Source organism: Pseudoliparis swirei, chromosome 12 (genome assembly GCF_029220125.1).
Source record: "Pseudoliparis swirei isolate HS2019 ecotype Mariana Trench chromosome 12, NWPU_hadal_v1, whole genome shotgun sequence".
Classification (NCBI taxonomy): Eukaryota; Metazoa; Chordata; class Actinopteri; order Perciformes; family Liparidae; genus Pseudoliparis; species Pseudoliparis swirei.
In genome coordinates, this window is record NC_079399.1 from 7,247,343 (window position 1) to 7,265,996 (window position 18,654).

The 18,654-nt window shown below is 41.6% G+C and overlaps 2 protein-coding genes across 2 annotated transcripts; both read right to left on the reverse strand.

The window, feature by feature from the left end:
- Positions 1 to 2,258: 2,258 nt before the first annotated feature.
- LOC130202790 (mitoregulin-like) lies at positions 2,259 to 3,451 on the reverse strand. Its single transcript, XM_056428543.1, has 2 exons — positions 3,210 to 3,451; positions 2,259 to 2,524 (listed from the first exon to the last, which is right to left on the reverse strand). Exon 1 carries the CDS (start codon positions 3,381 to 3,383, stop codon positions 3,213 to 3,215), a length of 171 nt encoding a protein of 56 aa, XP_056284518.1. The 5' UTR covers positions 3,384 to 3,451; the 3' UTR covers positions 2,259 to 2,524; positions 3,210 to 3,212.
- A 213-nt stretch (positions 3,452 to 3,664) lies between these two features.
- scml4 (Scm polycomb group protein like 4) lies at positions 3,665 to 16,994 on the reverse strand. Its single transcript, XM_056428415.1, has 6 exons — positions 16,841 to 16,994; positions 9,715 to 9,917; positions 8,667 to 8,796; positions 6,727 to 6,939; positions 5,556 to 5,701; positions 3,665 to 5,279 (listed from the first exon to the last, which is right to left on the reverse strand). The coding sequence occupies exons 2-6, from the start codon at positions 9,910 to 9,912 to the stop codon at positions 5,154 to 5,156; spliced, it is 813 nt and encodes a 270-aa protein (XP_056284390.1). The 5' UTR covers positions 9,913 to 9,917; positions 16,841 to 16,994; the 3' UTR covers positions 3,665 to 5,153.
- Between the last annotated feature and the right edge of the window lie 1,660 nt (positions 16,995 to 18,654).

The following is an 18,654-nucleotide window of genomic DNA, read 5'->3' on the forward strand; positions in this document are numbered from 1 at the left end:
GGCAATGTTAGAGAAGGGAAATAATGATGTCTTATGCAGGTAAATGCTCCACTGAAAATAGGTATGCACTCTCTACGAAGAGAAGCATGCCCTGTTGTTTTACTTTGTATATTGTTGTATTTTATAGCTCCCCATTTTGTAGATATGTAATCCATTGTGAGTTTGCTGCGTCACACAATCTCACTTGGTTATTTAAAAATATATATATATATATATACAAAAAGAACCCACAAAATGTCAAGAAAGGAAATATTCTTACACCTAAACAGAAAAAAAATGCAAAGCACACCTTCTGAATTCATGTTTCTCTCTTTCATCACACTGAGACTAATTGAATTGTCTTTTGAACTCATTGTTAGACGCACTTCAATCAAACTCAACAGAAAGAAAATGTAACCAATCAAAACCATCTTGGTTAATTCCCTGTTCTGCCAATCAGCAACTCTGGTTCGGTCCAAAATAATTATTCACATTGAGATATGAAAATATGCAATTTTATACACAAAGATTCCACCAATAACAATTAATTCCTGTTATTGTCACCACTCTGTCGTGTAAAGTAGGGCATCATCTCCTAAAATGTCTACAAATGAATATATTTCTTTGTAGATTATGAGCACTGACTGCTCCACCGTCATCTGTTTTCGCCTCCTCCATCAGACATGCACATTCAATTGTATTCGGCGAGATGGAGCTCGCTAAAGATTTTTTTTTGTATTTGTTTGTCGTCTTAACTTTACATAATACCTCTCGGGTACTTCCCTACAGTCTTGCTCATCAAGAAGAGGGACTTGTGAATGTCTTGTCAAAAGCCTGTGGAGAGGTGGTGAGAGGCCGGCTCGACTGCTGGGGATGGAAAAGATTTAATTTCACAGCCAGTGACTAGAATGCTGGAGGCAAATAGTTGTTTTGTGTTCATAAAGCATTAAAGTGCACTAGCACCACCCACCGACAAGCGGCGTAAAGCTTCAGACATTTATATGAATGTGAATAAACATCTGCAGGGTATATCCTACTTTATACAATTAAATACATTGTAATATTGAAAGTGGATGTTCATCCTCGATATCGGAAACAAAATAATCAGCTACCGCGTGACACAGGCGTCATCAGCAGTTTGATGGCATTGAAAGATAAAAAAGATGAGATTAAGTGAAGATTATTTTGTTCAAATATGAAAAATCTACTGGCATCATTAGTACAGGGATATTGTTGTACGCTAGCCTCTCTCCTTTGAGCAATAACAAGGTCATAGTATAGTATGTCATAATAAATGTAATACAAATAAATCCTATAAAGTGATGAAAGACATTAAAAAGTAATGGTACAGTATGCTAGAAAAAATATATCTAGTCATGGTATGTGGTGACTTCTTCTTTTTTTGTCGCCACACCACATCCTATGGAGGACATGCTAAATAAATGCATGAATAAATATAGGAATAAATAAATAAATGCTTAAATAAATGTATAAATACATAAATAAATTCAGGAATAAATAAATAAATGCTTAAATAAATGTAGAAATAAATAAATACAGGAATAAATAAATACATGTATAAATAAATAAATGAATACAGGAATAAATCAATGAGTTATACCTAAACAAGACATCATTAAATCAATCTATTTCTACATTTATATGTCCACACGTATTTCTTCATGTATTTATGTGTGACAAAAAGTATTTGTTTCTGCCATTGAAATATTCAGAAACATTTAAAGTATGGTGTCAAAATGATTTTCATTAAAGAGTAACCGTATAATAATAATTCCATTAAAAATGTATACAGTCAGTATAGTATTTCGTAAGAAAATGTGCTAATTTTTTTTGTTTAAAGACATAGTATCATATGCAAGAAAGAAGTGATAAAAACGTTAGGCTCCAACTGGTCACGTCCAAGTTGTGATTCTCACTTTCATCCAGCAGATGGAGCCACAACTCAAGACAAGCAGTGGTGGCAAAAAAATGCATTTTTGAGGCTAAGTGTGAAGGCATTTCGGTAATTGAACTTCCACCCCGACAAGTTCTGAATGAATAGCACTTATATGACTTCATACATTATTAATAGTGATTATAAAGTGATGGCTACATCCCTGTTGAGTTACCTCTAACGGGTGTCAAAGATGATGTGGCGATATGTTTGATGAAAATCCAAAGTGAAAAAAGACCCCCAAAGAAATTGGAGAACCCATAACCTACACAGCTGTAAACTAAAATGTGGAATATATGCTATAAAGTTGAACAAAAGAAACAGAGACGTGAAAATAATTTATTTAACCAGATGTGACTCAGACCCACAGTGACGACAGAACATAAGCTGCTGTGTGTTGTGTTGTCTAATTATTGCATTCCCATCGATAGTCCACAGAATATATCAAGTCCAGTCTTAAAGTGTTGGAGGGACGTGCCGGTGGTGCAGACGGAGGTCATTCTGAGGTCACTTCTCCACAGGGATAGAGGTGTAGTACATCCAGCAGCTTCAGAGAAGGCTATCACTCAAGGAGACCAGACAGCCACACACCTGGCAAACATAGAGCACACTAGTACATCACAGCCCTCTGTGGAAATGATGAAAGGTACATATATATATATATTACTAATATATATTAACATTTTTGTGTATATATATATATATATATATACATACATATATATATACACACAGACATATCTTTATATATTACTAATATATATTCACATTTTTGTGTATATATATACTAATATATATATATACACTAATATATATATATACATACATATATATATATACACAGACATATCTTTATATATTACTAATATATATTCACATTTGTGTGTATATATATATATACTAATATATATATACATATATACACACACACACATGTATATATATACACACATATATATACATATATATATACACACACTAATATAGATATATTAGTATATATATTTATATATTGTGTACATTATATATATGATATCAAACGCAAAGAGAGTATTGAGCGCTGAAGCGACAGGATCACACAGACAAGGCAGTTTTAAAATCCTTATGAGTTAGATTGTCTTGTATAATCGAAAGTCAACTAAGTAGAAATGCTGAGACGATTCTCCACGTGTCACCCTCCCACATTGTAAAGCGAGACGAGGCGCGTGATCATAAACCACAATGACACATTAATACAATGTACAAATGCAATGTAGCTAAACAAGTTCCACTCTACCATTCAAGCCAAATCCAGCTTCTTCTGAGTTTGTGACAGTTTATCTTGAAGCCGCTTCTTCCTCCAGTCCAGGAACCGCCTCCTCACCCTGTTGGCCTGCCAGCCCGCCACAAAGCCGGCAGCGAAGGAGACCACGACCGCGACTTGTAGCGTCCTCTCCGAGATCTCAGCCATGTTCACCTCTGGCTGGCAAATACACACATTCGTGGAAGCCGGGGAGGCGTGAAAATCATGGTACACTCATACAGGAAGTGAATCGATGCTAGTCACGCGATACAACGGACACGGGATTCTCGCACGCTTCAAAATAAAGGTCCGGAAGCCCTCTCGAGTCCGGTATACAGTGAAAAACATACAAATTTAGTTATATATATTTAACACTCAATTAATGAATACAAACTAGGCTATAAATACTACCAATATTAATAATAACAACAATAATAAGTTACACTTCATTGAACAAGAAAGTTTATTTTTTCTGGAAAAGGGTTCTTTTAAAAACATATTGAAGAGCAAAGGAAGGTCATGAGGGAGTCGAGATTTATTAAATTTGGGTTATAAATCTGCACAAAAAAAATTTGGAAAACATTTGGAAATATCGAGTTTTTGGGAAACGGCTCCTCTGCAGCAACACACTAGTCTCATTTCCTGCAAATAACTTAAATCAAGTTCTTAGATTGTAAAATAACAGGTGGAAGTTTAATTCTTAAAGCTCCCTCATGCTCGAAAAAGTTATGAAATACATATTCACATAAGTGTTGCAGACGAATATTAAAAAATGTAAGCAAAACACACACGATTAAAGCGAGTAATGAGTAGGCCACTGTAGAGTTAGAAAAAAAACATTGTATTTAACAAAAGGTTGTACAGGTGTGTCCTCTACTGCATGTGACTGATCAATAATGTGTACACAAGCTGATGTTTGTACAATTCAATATGACAAAACTGTATTGGGTGGCTGCCAGAAATGTCAATATCCATGCTCAAGATATTTTAATTGTGTGCTTTGTCACAGAGATGAAATATTGCATCATCATTTGACAGAGCTAAATATGACTCGGATGCAATCATATTCTGTTTGGGAGTCACACAGCCTTAGCGGTGAAGTTTAAGAGGGGAGTGAGCACCAAGTTGTACCGTATGAGTTTGCTACAAGTTGCTTTTCTCTCAAAGCACTAGTGTGACAGGATGTACAAATCACGAGAACATGGTTAAAAAATAAAAACACTGTATATTTCAGTCTCCTTTCCCTCCCGTCACTATCAGCACTGCAGAATTTATATGCAACTCTGCTGTGGATTGTGGCACCAAAAAAAAAAGTTGTGAGCAAAAGGGGATGTTAGCAAATCCCTTTGTTACACTGGTTTTATACATCCCTTGTCTTTAATGCAGTTGTTCATGTTTTAGTATTTCAACATAACTAAAATAGTTTCAATGCTATTTTAAGAGATCGGTAATAAGTTAAAGTCTGTGTCTCAGACTGATACCTGGGTGAACATTATCATCAATTTACAACAAAACTAACTAACAAAACTATTATTTAAAAATGGCAGCAGCATTGTGCCTGAACACAAAGACTTCTTTAAGTTTAAATATGATATGAAGGTAAAGCGCCATACATGTTTGTTAAGCTCCCATCTCTGAAGGTCTTCAGAGGTGTTGGTACAGTGTCCGTGAAGAGTGGAAAGGTCACGTTCCAATACACGGTAGCTGCCATCTTCCTGGAGTTAACCTATTTACAATCTAAAGCCATTTAGATACCCCGTAAACAATGGTGAAGATGATGTCACTGTTTTAGTCTTGATATGTACAGTCAACATGTCCAATGTGTCAACAAAATCACGATCCAAAGGCATTCATGACGTCGTGCTGATGGCTGAAAATGTTTCAGAGAACCACGGTTTTGGTGAAAGGTGATCGGGGGTTTGGCTCCTCAGCAGCAGATCACAACCGGCTCTGTTTGAGCCTGTCGACGTGGTAACAGAGTTTAAGTGCAGGTCCCAGCTTCAGTCCCAGGTACTTCATCATCATCTCACTTTTCAGCAAGAGCAGAGCGTCTCCGTCGATCTCCTGAAACAAAATCACAGAACGGTGGTACTAGCGCTCAGGTTTGTTTTAGAGCCTCGTAGCTACGATGACGAAAGCCTTTTAGCTTCCACGTCTGCTGATCAATATACATGTCCACAGGGTGACGGATGATAGAGCCACAGCTGTCTCATCACAGATTTATATGTTACGGTGTACCCTGCCTCTTGCAAGAGGCTTTCTGCAGACTGGGATATCAAGTTCTGTTACAATGCATTTAGCTTTAGCCAATGGCTTCAAAATATAGTAGTCTGGACTCACGTGCTTCCTGAATGCATCAGCGTGGGGTCCCAGGGCTTGGGGGTCGGCGTCTTTGATGAACCAAACAACCTCCTCAACATTCCAGCTGGACGGGTCCTTACCAGCAGGACGCTTGCAATCTCCAGAGTCTGGCATGGGACTGTAAGCTATAGGTAGCACAGGGAAACAGTTGGCGTGAAGAGGCTCAAATGCTGAACACAGTGGGGATCCAATGAAGCAAACAAACAAATAAACAACTGACAGTCCACCATGTTACACAAAACATTAATTCTGCAGCATTCAGTTGGAAGAACTGTGAGACATTTTGGAAAATACGTTTATTCACTTTCTTGAAGAGAAGGTCAATTCTCACCATTTAAATATGAAGCTACAGCCTGGGGACAGTTAGCTTAGCTTACAGGAAACAGGCTTGTCTGACTTTGTCTAAAGCGAACAAAATGTACCTGTTAGAGTCTCTTCCATCTATAATTTGTAAAACAACTTAAGTGTAAAAAGGAATTTTTTTGTGGTATATATTTTTAAAAAGTTATAGTATGTTATTTTTTGTGTGTATATAGTGTTGTCCAGGCCACTAGTCCCTGTATTCCATGACATAGTATGCCATTTAAAAGCCTTAGTATCGTTAACCATAACAATGCGACACCATTGTAATTCCAAAAAGAACAATATAAAAAATGTCAAAGTATAGTCTGCCATTAGTTGTCATAAAAGGTTCATAATATAGAATACCATGAAATATCATTCACATGTAATAATATGTCATAAAAATATACAAATTGTCATAAAAGGTGATATAGTATGTCAGAAAAAGTATTGTATATACAATGTATAAGACTTAGCTCACATCCTATTTCACAGCTCAGATCTACCTCAAGTTCAATGTTGAATGTTATACAACATATGCTAATATTTTGGGTAGAGTTGCCTCCTTCAGTGATTAAATCCAATCATAAAGAAGTCAAGAGTTCAGGTGTTTTGAGACGTTTTCCAGATTATAGGTTATGCACATCGACACAGGTGTTTCTAATTAACCTGGCTGATTGGCTTCAGCGTTAGTCGGAACCAGAGAGAGAAAGAGAGAGAGAGAGACAATGAAGAACACCAGCACACTATATAAACAGGAGGATCAATCAGGCAATTAAGTGTAAACACCTGTGCAGCAAAGCCTCACCGTTCCTGTTTACATCCTGGAAGCTTCCTGGGCTCGATGCTTGTCTGCACAAGCCCATCGGGGTGGAGCAGCTGCTGCCCCGGTACCCATAGGAGTGCTTTGGCGGGTACTGCGATGTCCTGAGGTTGAAGGCAGAGTCGCTGGGGTCTACGGCGTAGCGCTTGGAGTCCACTGGCGGGTCACACAGGAAGTCATCGGGCATCGACGTCTCGGCTGGAAGAGGAACGACAGGAAGCGGCATCATGAAAGCCAAGCCCATTTTTTATTTTTTTATGTCGTCTTTTTTTAGGGTAGCTGTTTATATCACGTCAAGGATTACATTTTTATACCACACCAATATACCATCTGTAGCCTTATTTAAAATATTTAACGGTTCAATTTTTTATGTCCGTTAAATGCAGAGTAAAAATATCTAGTGTGAAAGCTCCATTCAGCCTGTGTGGGTGTGAAAGGTAGCCAGTAAACTAAATGTGGTCCCCCCTTTTAAACGTGTTTTTTAGCTTCTCAATAATGTAAATGCCTGCTGGTTTTTGCCGGGACTCGGCAGTTATAGATTCACCTGATGACAGATTTAGGAGATGGAAATAGTCCACTGAGATTATTCTGAATGGCCTCTACTTTCTGCTCGCACAAAAGGTCAAACATATTTTATTGTATTCTGAAAAATCAATTATGTGATAAGATCTGCGCATGTGAGTTTGGAGGCATATATTTTGGCACGCACACACACATTACCGAACTGCCCTCATACCCGACAGTACAAGCGTAATGTTAATACTTGAGATACAAATATATTGAAATGTCTTTTTAATATAAACTGTATCTTTTTTTCTTGTACATCGTGTGTCTTTTACTTACAACCTCAAATATTCTTAAATAAACCATGTCATTTGTTATCAAAGATGACAAAGTAATGTTTTTTTTTCATACATTATTAAACGAATCATATGTGAGAGAATTATCCGTATTTGAAAGGTAGTTTGCTAAAACATATCCCCACAATAGAGGGACTATTTTTGAAAGACTTCTCCATTTCACTGACTCGAAAAAATATTTACATATCTGTATGGGTGGCACCACAGGGAGCACACTGGTTTGTAATTTGTGTGTGTGTGTGTGTGTGTATTTACATTTGTATCTGTATGTGTGTGTTCCCCTTTGAATGTCTACAGTCTGACATCAAACGCTTTTCACGATTTGCAAGAACAAAGAGCAAACCGCTGGTCCCTGCACATGAGATTCCCATCCCCACCTCATATGCACTCAAGGCAATCTTTAAATATTTGCTTATTCAGAGCAGGATGGACAGAGGGGAGAGAAAAAATGAAAGAGAGACAGTATGAAAGATATTTTCCTTTGAGGAAGACAAAAACAAAAAAAGGCTTATTTTCTCCAGAGCCTAAGAAAGAAAAGGAAAGCTTGGCGAGAAGATTGAAAAGGAATGAGAAATAACAATTTTGGGTTCAGCTTCAATGCGTGTATTTCTCATTTTTGAGGCATGTAAACACACTCGGTAAACCCATAGAGACTGGGGCTGTTTTTAAATTCAACATGCAGACATGCACAAGAGGGAATGTTTTACATCTAAAAGCATTTCTCGACACAGGGAGCAAGTCGTCTGTTTTTAAGAGATCAAAGAAGAAAGAAAGGCACCACACTGACAAGAGTGTGTTTCAGAGATGAATTCAAGTCACAGTCGCAGGGTATAGCCAATGGATGGAAAACACAAGTCAAATAATAGAGAGGAGCCACGAAGTCACACCACCAATAGAGTGTATAATAATAATGGAAAGAAGAAAGAAAAAAAACTTGCTTCTCTAATTCTTACCATTTAATACCCTGATTTGTATTTCACTCTGCACAAGACCCATTATCGCTGATGAGCCCGTTACTGGGAGGAAGTGCGTGTAAAGGTTAACACGTGATACGTGTGCTGTTACCTGATATGACCTGTGGGGTGGCAGAGTGGGGGACAATAGCAGCATCCTGTGGGATTGAGCCCTGCTCGGGTCCCGGTGTGCTGCTGGGAGGAGAGTTAGCTAGTGGGGACATCACCATCCTGGGCTTCAGCTACACACACACACACACACACACACACACACACACACACACACACACACACACACACACACAAATCAATGAGGTCTCCATATTTAATTTGGTTCACACATCAGAAACCTAGAGTCCTATAATGCTAATTATGGACACAACAAAAGTCTTGTTTGGCCATTAAGTGACATCACAGTGTGCTGTGGGAGTACATATAGCTCAGGCAGAGACAAATTTGAAAGGCGGCAACAAATTACATATAATAATAACAATAATGTGCTCTTTCGTTTGAGATATATGCATCCGTTTAAGTTTTAGAAGGGTGTAAATGTTGACCTATTGGTGGTACTGGATGAGAAGACACTGGTACCTATTCCATTATTACCAGTACTACCGCAAAACGTATCTGCACCACATCATTAATAATAGCAATGTCATTAATAGTATAATGATGTTGATGCCAATACCAAGCAGCTTTTCCTCCCCATGGTTCCTGTAGGACGACCAGGCAAAATGCAAAGAAATAAATAGAATCTAGAGAAATACTGATAAAACTACCATTAACAATACCAGTGTCATTATCGGTACCAATATCAATGACAAAAGCAATACTAATACTAAACGTTATCCGTGGCAGCAATAATTAAAGGTACTTAGTTAAGTGTTTGACCACTAGTGGCACTATGGAGCAATGTTTTCGCCGAATGGTTCCCTCATTTGTTTATCTCCTGTTCTTCTTGCACGTTTGTGACATTTTTATTTCTTCCGACGGCTCGCCGGCCTCAGACTCGTCGACTGTTGCCGCTGCTATCGTGACAACAAGCCCAGCAAAGCATAGAAGAAAAGGACTTCTTGCTATTTTTAAGATATAGTGCCGTGTGTGTTTACCTCTCACTCTGAAGTGAATTATCATCATTACGATGGGAATGGCTGACTGACCTTAAAGCCGGGCTTCCTGCCTCTCTTCTTCGGGACCTTGAGAGGCGACAGGGCCTCGACGTAGTGACTCTGGAACTCCAGTTTACGGATAGGGGGCCGCCCTCTCTTCCTGCCGGGTACCTTGCCCGGGGGCCCCGCCGTGAACTGGGGGCCGAGAGCGGGAGTCTGCATCTCTGAGCCGGCCGACGAGGTACTCATCAGACCTGAGGGAGACGGAGAGATTATTCAACGTCATTTCAAATCAACAGGAAGTGGCAGCTCAAAAACGACACGCACCACGATACCTCGGCTCCAAACTGGAGCGGAAACATATCGGTATAGTACGTGTGAGAGTAGCCCCTGCACACACACACACACATGCACGCATATTCACAGAAACTATCGGAAACAGTAGAAACAAAGCCACATAGAGCGTTGTACTCCATCACACCCCTCCCCCTCTCCAACTGCAAAGATTGCAATAAATATCATTACTGCACAGAGAGACAAAGACACACACACATTCTCTCTCTCACACACACACATACACACACACGCACACACGTACACACCCAGACAGAGGAAGTGAAAGCAAAGCACATACACCTACAGCACCCACATGATCAATCAATCAAAGTGCACATTCTCACATTTGCTTAAACACACACACACACACACAGACACATGTTTCAAGTGTTTGTCTCCGTACCACATGGCCTCCACTTTCACAATACATCCCTTTCTCCGTCATTTCATTCATGCAACACAATCTCTTCCCTGAAACGGCCTCTGCATCTGAAGCTAAATTGCTCTGTGCTGATTGCGCTTTTTAAAGATTTTTTTTTTTTACAGAGGCCGGTGTTCTACCAACGAGCCGCCGAGCCGCGGCATGCCAATTATAATTTGATCCTGAGAGCTTTCAGATGAGTCAGTGCAGTGAGACATACAACTGTTGGAGAATAAAATCCCCTCTTTGGTAGATGACAAAGAATGCATTGCAAATCGAGGAGAAACAGGAACAGAGGTGTGAAGATGCAGACCGAATGAGGAATATCTTTAACATGAGCACACATTGATTATTCTGAGGGTTTTCCTACCATGCACTCAGCCGTCTGGTGATCGCTGTCTGCTGCTGCTGCTGAATAATCCCCCTGATGGCTCTCCGACTGCCTCGACTGTTCTCTACCGCTACTGTCAAGACGCCGGCAACTCTCTCTCTCTCTCCTCTCTCTCTCTTCTCTCTCTCCTCTCTCTCTCCTCTCTCTCTCTCCTCTCTCTCTCTCTCTCTCTCTCTCTCTCTCTCTCTCTCTCTCTCTCTCTCTCTCTCTCTCTCTCTCCTCTCTCTCTCTCTCTCTCTCCTCTCTCTCTCTCTCTCTCTCTCTCTCTCCTCTCTCTCTCTCTCTCTCTCCTCTCTCTCTCCTCTCTCTCTCTCTCTCTCTCTCTCTCTTCTCTCTCTCTCTCTCTCTCCTCTCTCTCTCTCTCCCACCTTCCCCCGAAACAACCCCCTCCTTCCCATCCCTTCCCTTCTACACAAACCCCCTTCCTCTGTGTCCCCTTTCAGTCGTCATAGCAACACGCCTCTAACATCCCACGGCAGCCGACAGACGTGCTGAGCTCAAAATGATGTGTGTGTGTGTGTGGTTGTGTGTGTGTGTGTGTAATGTAATTACAGTTGCCACAGCTCTGGGTTTTTCCTTTTCTGTCTTAAAAAAAAAAAAGAAGCTCCGAGCGGGTGACAAGGGATTCACGCTGTGCAGTGTTTTGTGCTCGAAGCACTCGGGTTACACACTGTAATCTGTCCTCAAATTATTTCTAAAGAAATTCAACATTTCTGCACAGGGAGCAATGTCCTCGCGTCCGAAATCTTTTTCAACCGAAATCTGAATGAATTAAATCTTTTCTTTATACTCTTGGAACGTTGATGTCTGACTCCCAGGTGAAGAGAATAATTTCTCAGAAAACAACAACAAGGCTGGAGCTGAAGCCCCTTCAGGATTTCTCCGCTGCTTTTGTTTGTGATAAAAAGATGATATTGCACTCAAAGCCCACGGCCTTCCTTTTATTTATAGACTTCCTCAGCCTTTGTGTCAGCTCTGTGTGATGTTTTTTTTGTTTTTATCTATAATAAACAATCTACACATGGAAAGAGAAACGACCAGTCGGAGGCCGGTTCCACCCACCGAGGTGCAGGTGTTAAAAGGAAAAGCAGGCTCCGGGGGGATGATCGGCTCGTACAGTCGACGAGTCTCGAGTACAACTCCGCTTTAACCCCCTTCGACACAAACATATCGATTAGTTACGCTCAGGTTGCCATGCCGATTCCTTGTTTCGCGGTCAAAGAGGCCACGCTGGTGGGTTTTTAACGCTCAATGAAAACCAGGTTAACCTTTTCACGGGGGGGGGGATCGAACACCAGCTCGGCCCCCCTGCTCGTTGCCGGGTAAAAAAAGACGCGTCTGCAGGAGAGGGGGCCGCTCACACACTGTGTCACCGCGGAATGTGACAGGACGGGCAAATTACAGCATTTCATTACTTGAAGCCCACACCTGATAATAAAAAAAGGGGGGGGGGGGGAGGAAATAAACAGCGAGGCCAAGACAATAAGGCCATGAGTGACAGTGCTGGAACACCATGAGGATTAGACACTGTGTGTGTGTGTGTGTGTGTAGGTGTGTGTGTGTGTGTGTGTGTGTGTGTGTGCGTGCGTGCGTATAGGGACCCATAAATCTTATAAGTAATTACACAGGAAGATTAATTCTGATGTCCCTCCTCCATCAGTCCTGTCTCATTACGGCGCATCACATGACAGACAGATAGAGAGAGAACAGATAATCATCTTTTACTTTAAAAGAATGGTATATGAAAGGGGGGGAGAGCCCATTAACACGAGCTGAGCCGTGCGAGGCAGCGGCGCCGCTTCTTCAGCAGGCGAGGGGGGAAAGATCCGCACCGCTGCATCCAAACACATCTGGGACCGCAGCCTCATTTGTTTGCGGCTAATTAAGCAATTAGGAGATCGGTGAACCCCTACGCCCAATTTAATGTTCCGACTCCTTCTTTTGGACGCTGAATGTCAGGGGGAGGCGTTCGAGAGCTGTTGGAGGCACTGTTATGGCCACAGTAATGCAGCAATGATCAGCAATGATTAGCATAACGTAATCACCGGCTTCAGGGGATGGAGATTTGTATCTGCTTTCACTTACGCAGAGGGGGGACTGCAATGAAGTGCATCGTGCTAATGCCTCACTAACCTGCACACATGCAAACAAACGCAGTCTAAACGCTGCCTCACACACACTCACACACTCTCACATGCACACACACCCAAATTCATGAATAGAATAATTGTATTTTAACTCGAAAGTAGCCTATATACATACACTCGCCTGGTTGTCCAGAATAGATTAGTGTGTGTGTGTGTGTGTATATGTGTGTGTGTGTGTGTGTCCGCTCTCTCTAATCAATGTAACAAACCCCATGAATTTATTTACAGCTCAGGCAGGGCGTCGCCATGGTAACAGACAGTGAAATAGGCTCCTGCACCAAAGTCATGTGATAAAGTGGGAATAAATAAACGTATAAACAACAATGCGTGTATTGAATAAAGGTGCCCAAACACGAGCGAGTGAGCACGCACACACACACACACACACTCACACACTGCCCCTCCTTATCTCCACGGAGCTCCTTCATAACACATATCCAAAAGAATGGGAAGGTGGAGAGTATTGCACTTTTCATCATGAGTGCGGGGGGAGGGGTTTGGGTGGGGGGGATGAGAGAATTTAATAAATCACATCCAGGAATATTAAAATAGACTGCACACGTTTGATTTTTTGAGTGGCTGTATGTCCCATTAATGATGTTCAACAGTGGAACATTTGAGGTATTTCCACTTTCCACAATTTAATACCTCAATTAATGGAACGTGTTTCTGTACTCGATCCCCGCTGCATCGATTTGTCTTTAATATACAAAAAAATAAGACAACCTAACAAATATGAGGCATCGTTTTAAATGAAGACAAATTAAACCAGTAAAAACGATCCAGCCATAAAATAAAAGATGTGACATTTGGCTAACTGTATATCTTAGTACAATATATGTATATTTAACAATTTTTTTGTACATACCTCTTGCTAAGATACATTTAACTTCGTACTTTATTTTTTATAATGACTTTTTGAGAACCAACTCTTACTGAGAGCGCAGGCGTCGGGGGCCCGGCTCCTCAGCCTCCGCCCATCTGGCTCTGACTCCGCCTCCAAGTCCACCAGCTGCCAGCAGCCCCGCCCACGGTTGTCACGGTGATCCAATCGCAGACGAAGGCGCACGCCCTTGCTGAGGACGCCAGGCAACCAGGCAACAGCACAAGGAGGAGGCGGGGCCAGTTCCAGGTAGGAGGAGGGGTCGAAATCCCGCCCACCTCGCAGTCTCATGCCCTCGCCGCCCGCCAGGGCAAGGTGAGCTGCATCACCCCGGAGAAAGAGAGACAACAATAATAACAAAAACAATATGCATCACATATTGGAAAAGTACACGTGAATGTATTTACAATTAGGCGTTCATTTAATTCTACTATTCACCCTTCCCTCATGAAAGCGTGCTTCAATATTCATTCTCAACATCAAAGCTGTCCTCTATAAACTAATTTCAGACCCACAACAATTAAACAATGAACAGTCGGCAGCCTGAAGGAAAGATGGAGATGGAAAGAAAGACTCAAGGAGCGAGGAAAGAGCATTAAAGGAGAACAAAAAAATAATTGGGGGAGGGTGTGTGTGTGTGTGTGTAATTATACCTGTGCGAGTCCAGAGGTCAAAGAAATAAACTGGTGGCTAATGGGAGAATATGACTCTGATAATGACAAAAGTATCAGGGACAATGTGTCCATTGTGCCGTAAAGTGGATGCAATTTGTCCTCCAGGGTGCTGGATTTACTGATTAACGTTAACTAAGTAGGTTTTCAGTCTCCTCTGTATTGGAACAAAGGCAGAGGAAGAGCAGGAAGAGGAGCGCCGTGAGACTTTGGAGAGCTGATGGGAATGTTCACATTATCACCCATTGCCCTGTTCTGGAAACAGGTCTTATTTTCTTTGGGGGCTGGTAGTCCTGCAGTAATTAAAGGCTGGAGAGGATACGCACAGGGCTTTATTTACCAGTCAGGCTAAGCACATTGAATATGTGCAGATCTAGAAACCTTTCTTGCCGACTTAGAGGTTCGATTTTGAGTTGCACCATCACACACCATGACTTCTAAAGCATTCTGTCTCATCACAAACATTAGGGATATAAAGATATCAAAGCACATGTATACATTTAAGCAAATACTTTTTTTAAATTCCAAATACGTTGATTAACCAACAACAAAACAAAGTACAGCTGAGGCTGATGGGAGTGTCATCAGTTTGAAGGTATTTGGTCAGAGATACATCACTAAAAACCAAAGTATAAGCCTCATGATGTCCCTAGATGAGAAGCCAGGGGCTCAAAGTCAGTAGGATTCATCACACAGCCTCATCATCATCATCATCATCCACATCATCCTCATTATTATCATCATCATCATCATAGCCTACCAAAACTGGTGAAAAGAAAACATATTTTAACAAAACAAAGCTGCGACACCAAAATACATTTCGTCCATTGTAAAGGAGAAATATGAGAAAAGAACGTGCAGTGGAAAAAACGAGAGAACAGGACTAAACTGTCAGTATCAATCAGGTTGGAGAAAACTCTGCCCTTAACCCCAATATTTCATATGTACACCCCCCCCCCCCCCCCCCCAAATATGAAACATAAAAATAAAAAAAAGAATATGGTTCTTCTCACACACACACACACACACAGACACACACACAGACACATACACATCTGGAGCACTGTGAAACAACCGGAATGATAATATTTAGGTTTGCACTCTCATACACACACTCCGAGAGAGAGAGAGAGAGAGAGAGAGAGAGAGAGAGAAAGAGAGACTGTGGGACAAATAAAGGAATATCAAATCAACTCAAATCAAATCAGATATATATGATTTGTACAAGATTAACTGATTTTGAGGGTAATTTCTGGGCACAATAATCCCAGTAAGTCTCCCAGCTTTGTGCTCTCCTTTCTGCAGCTCTTTATATAACTATCTCTCCTCATTGCACCTTCTTCTTCTGCACAACGCTCTATGATACATGCTCTATGCTATATGTGAGAAAGGCGTGAAGGCCTCTTCACTTATCAGTGTGAAAGGAGCAATAACGCGGCCCGCCTGTTTATTTCCCTCCTGCCGGCCGTCTTCTCTTTATTAAAAAGCTCTCAAACGCGCCTAGAAAAGTGGATGCAAGGCTCAAAACAAACGGAGCCACAGCAGCAACAGCTGTTGGCTATGTTTTCACAACAGTCTCCAGAAGTGCATCAGAAATAAGCAATTAAGTCAGATTCAGTTGGACCCCACAGCTGCAGACATGTGCAGCACAATATGAAATTAAAAACACGGCACACAGTGGATTTGGTAGAGCTGAAAAGATTAAAAACTTCCTCCAAGATGTATTTTGTTTTAATCTTAGACCTTTTTTATCTGCGCTGCCTCCACCCAGTATTTTTCATCCCAGTATTTGCATCCTTGCACACACACACACACACACACACACACACCTCCACCCCTGTATGTTTCCATCGTGGCCTCAAGCTCATGCTGTCTGGTTTTAGGGGTCAAGGGTTAACTGTCCGAATCATATGTGAACAGATCATTACAATCTTTTATTGAGAAGCACCCGGGTTCAAAACTTACTTTATCAAAGGCTTTACAATTAACTTTATGTGTCATGAAAAATAACAAATGTGGCCATGATGACAAGACAAAATAAGATCCCTAACATAAGTCTATATGCGAAAGATGAGTTTATATTTGATAATTTCTAATACAAATTGCTGTGTTGGGTCCTCCAGGAACAAGCATGTGAAGTAGCATCATTCCCAGGTAGCATCTGGCATCTTTATCATGAGACCGTCTCCACAGACTTCTGTGGGTGAGTCATGTGATGTGACCTTGTTGTGTTAACACTTCTCAAACACTCTCACACTGTTAACAGTCTGCCATCACATATGTTCCACGAGCAATAACAATCAGGAGATGCCTTCAAGGGTTCGTTACCTGTCTCTCGACTGGTCGATTCAACGGCGGGAACCCATTCGTCCACAGCGGGCGGTGCGCGTGCAGCGGCAGAAGCGACGGGAGCACCGGGGAACTCTCGGCCCGGGTCGGCCCGGGTCCCGGCCCCTGCAGCGCGGGCCAGCCTGGAGCGAAGCCGCGGCTCAACGCGGTCCGGAGGATTTAACAATTACGGGCGCACGTTGAGGGGAAGACGTGCGACCGAGTGGTTGCCCCGGGGCCGCCGGTGAGGAGGGCTCCCCTCCGCGGCTTCTCAGTGACCTGCTCCGCTTCAGACGGAGAGGAAGAGACAGCCCGGTACATGAGAGAGAAGAGGTTCAGCCCCTTTCTGACAACCAGGAACACTCTGAGTGCTTCAGTTGAAGTCTTTATTACCGTCGCATTCTGCGGAAGGTTATGTTTTGATCGCTGTGTATTTATTTATTTGTACATGTGTGTTTATGTGTTATTCGCATAACTCAAAAAGTGTTAAACCGAATCGCATGACATTTGGTGGGATGATTGGTTATTATCCGGGGACCATTTGATTAGATTTTGGGATCGATCGGGTCAAAGGTCAATGTCAAGGTCATGAAAAGGTAAAAATCTTCTTTTTACCATAGCGCGGTCACTTTTTATCCAATTGGCATGCAACTAATGCCAACATGTTCACATGAAATCAAGCTCCCCACACTCTCATGCCAAGTACCAACAAAGTGGCTGCGGTGAAGGTATGCGTTCTACCGAGTGCCCGTTCTATGTGACAGATATGCTAACTATATTTATTTCCTTCCATTAACCTGATTATTTGTGTGTTTCATTCAGCCACTTGCGTTCACAGCATTAAGACATCTTAAGAGGATATCAGTCAAATCTAATCTAATCGAGACGTTAACTAAAAAAACTGACCCCAAATTTTCCAAAAACGTACCAACAGCTGTTGAAGAGGAAACTCGTCTGCATGGCTTTACTTCGACATCCAGCTCCGGGTTATTTGCATCACCCAACACAATAAATAATAAAGAATATGCTCAGACTAGTGGACAGCATCCCTCTAATATATCATATCATATATCATATAATAATATTCATTACTCTTCCAAAGTATTTTTTTTTTTTACTTTCTGGCTTGGTGTTCCCATTAATGCATTTCATTAATCGGGACTACAGATGAACAATAGCCTCTTGGCTATCTCTGACACATTTACAGAAATGTTTTATGAATGTTCACTGTCCCTTATAAACCAAAGTAAACATTTAAAAAAATTAAAACAATACATTCCATTATCCTCATTAGAGCTGTGGGGCGCTGGAGCCGATCCCAGCTGACATAGGGCGAAGGCAGGGTCACCTGGACAGGTCACCCGTCCATCTCAGGGCACACATAGAGACAGACAACCAGTCACTCTCACATGCACACCTATGGGCAATTTAGAGATCAATTAACCTTAAACCTGCATGTCTTTTGACTGTGGGAGGAACCCGGAGAACCCGGAGGGAACCTACACTGCCACGGGGAGAACTCCACACAGAAGGACCGCCAAGACCGGGATTTGAACCCACGGCCCTTTTGCTGTGAGGCGACAGTGTTAGCCACTGCACCACCGTGCTGCCTTAAAACAATACATGAAATATGAAAATACAAAAACATAAATGCGCTCGATTCTCCTGAAACAGCAACACCGAGTTGTTTTTTGGTGCACGATTCTTTGAATTCTTGAGCAGTAGCTCCTCCGCCACACAACTCACACGAGTCAGCGTTTCCACGGTAACGGTTACTCGGATCGTCTGTAACAGGATTGCAAGTCGCTTTGGAT

Excerpts from the sequence above, each read along its gene's own strand:
- LOC130202790 (XM_056428543.1), bottom strand. The coding sequence starts at position 3,383 with ATGGCTGAGATCTCGGAGAGGACGCTACAAGTCGCGGTCGTGGTCTCC.
- scml4 (XM_056428415.1), bottom strand. The coding sequence starts at position 9,912 with ATGAGTACCTCGTCGGCCGGCTCAGAGATGCAGACTCCCGCTCTCGGC. Across the intron at positions 6,940-8,666 it reads CACCCCACAGGTCATATCAG|CCGAGACGTCGATGCCCGAT; the intron begins GTAACAGCACAC and ends TTCCTCTTCCAG. Across the intron at positions 5,280-5,555 it reads CTGATGCATTCAGGAAGCAC|GAGATCGACGGAGACGCTCT; the intron begins GTGAGTCCAGAC and ends ATTTTGTTTCAG.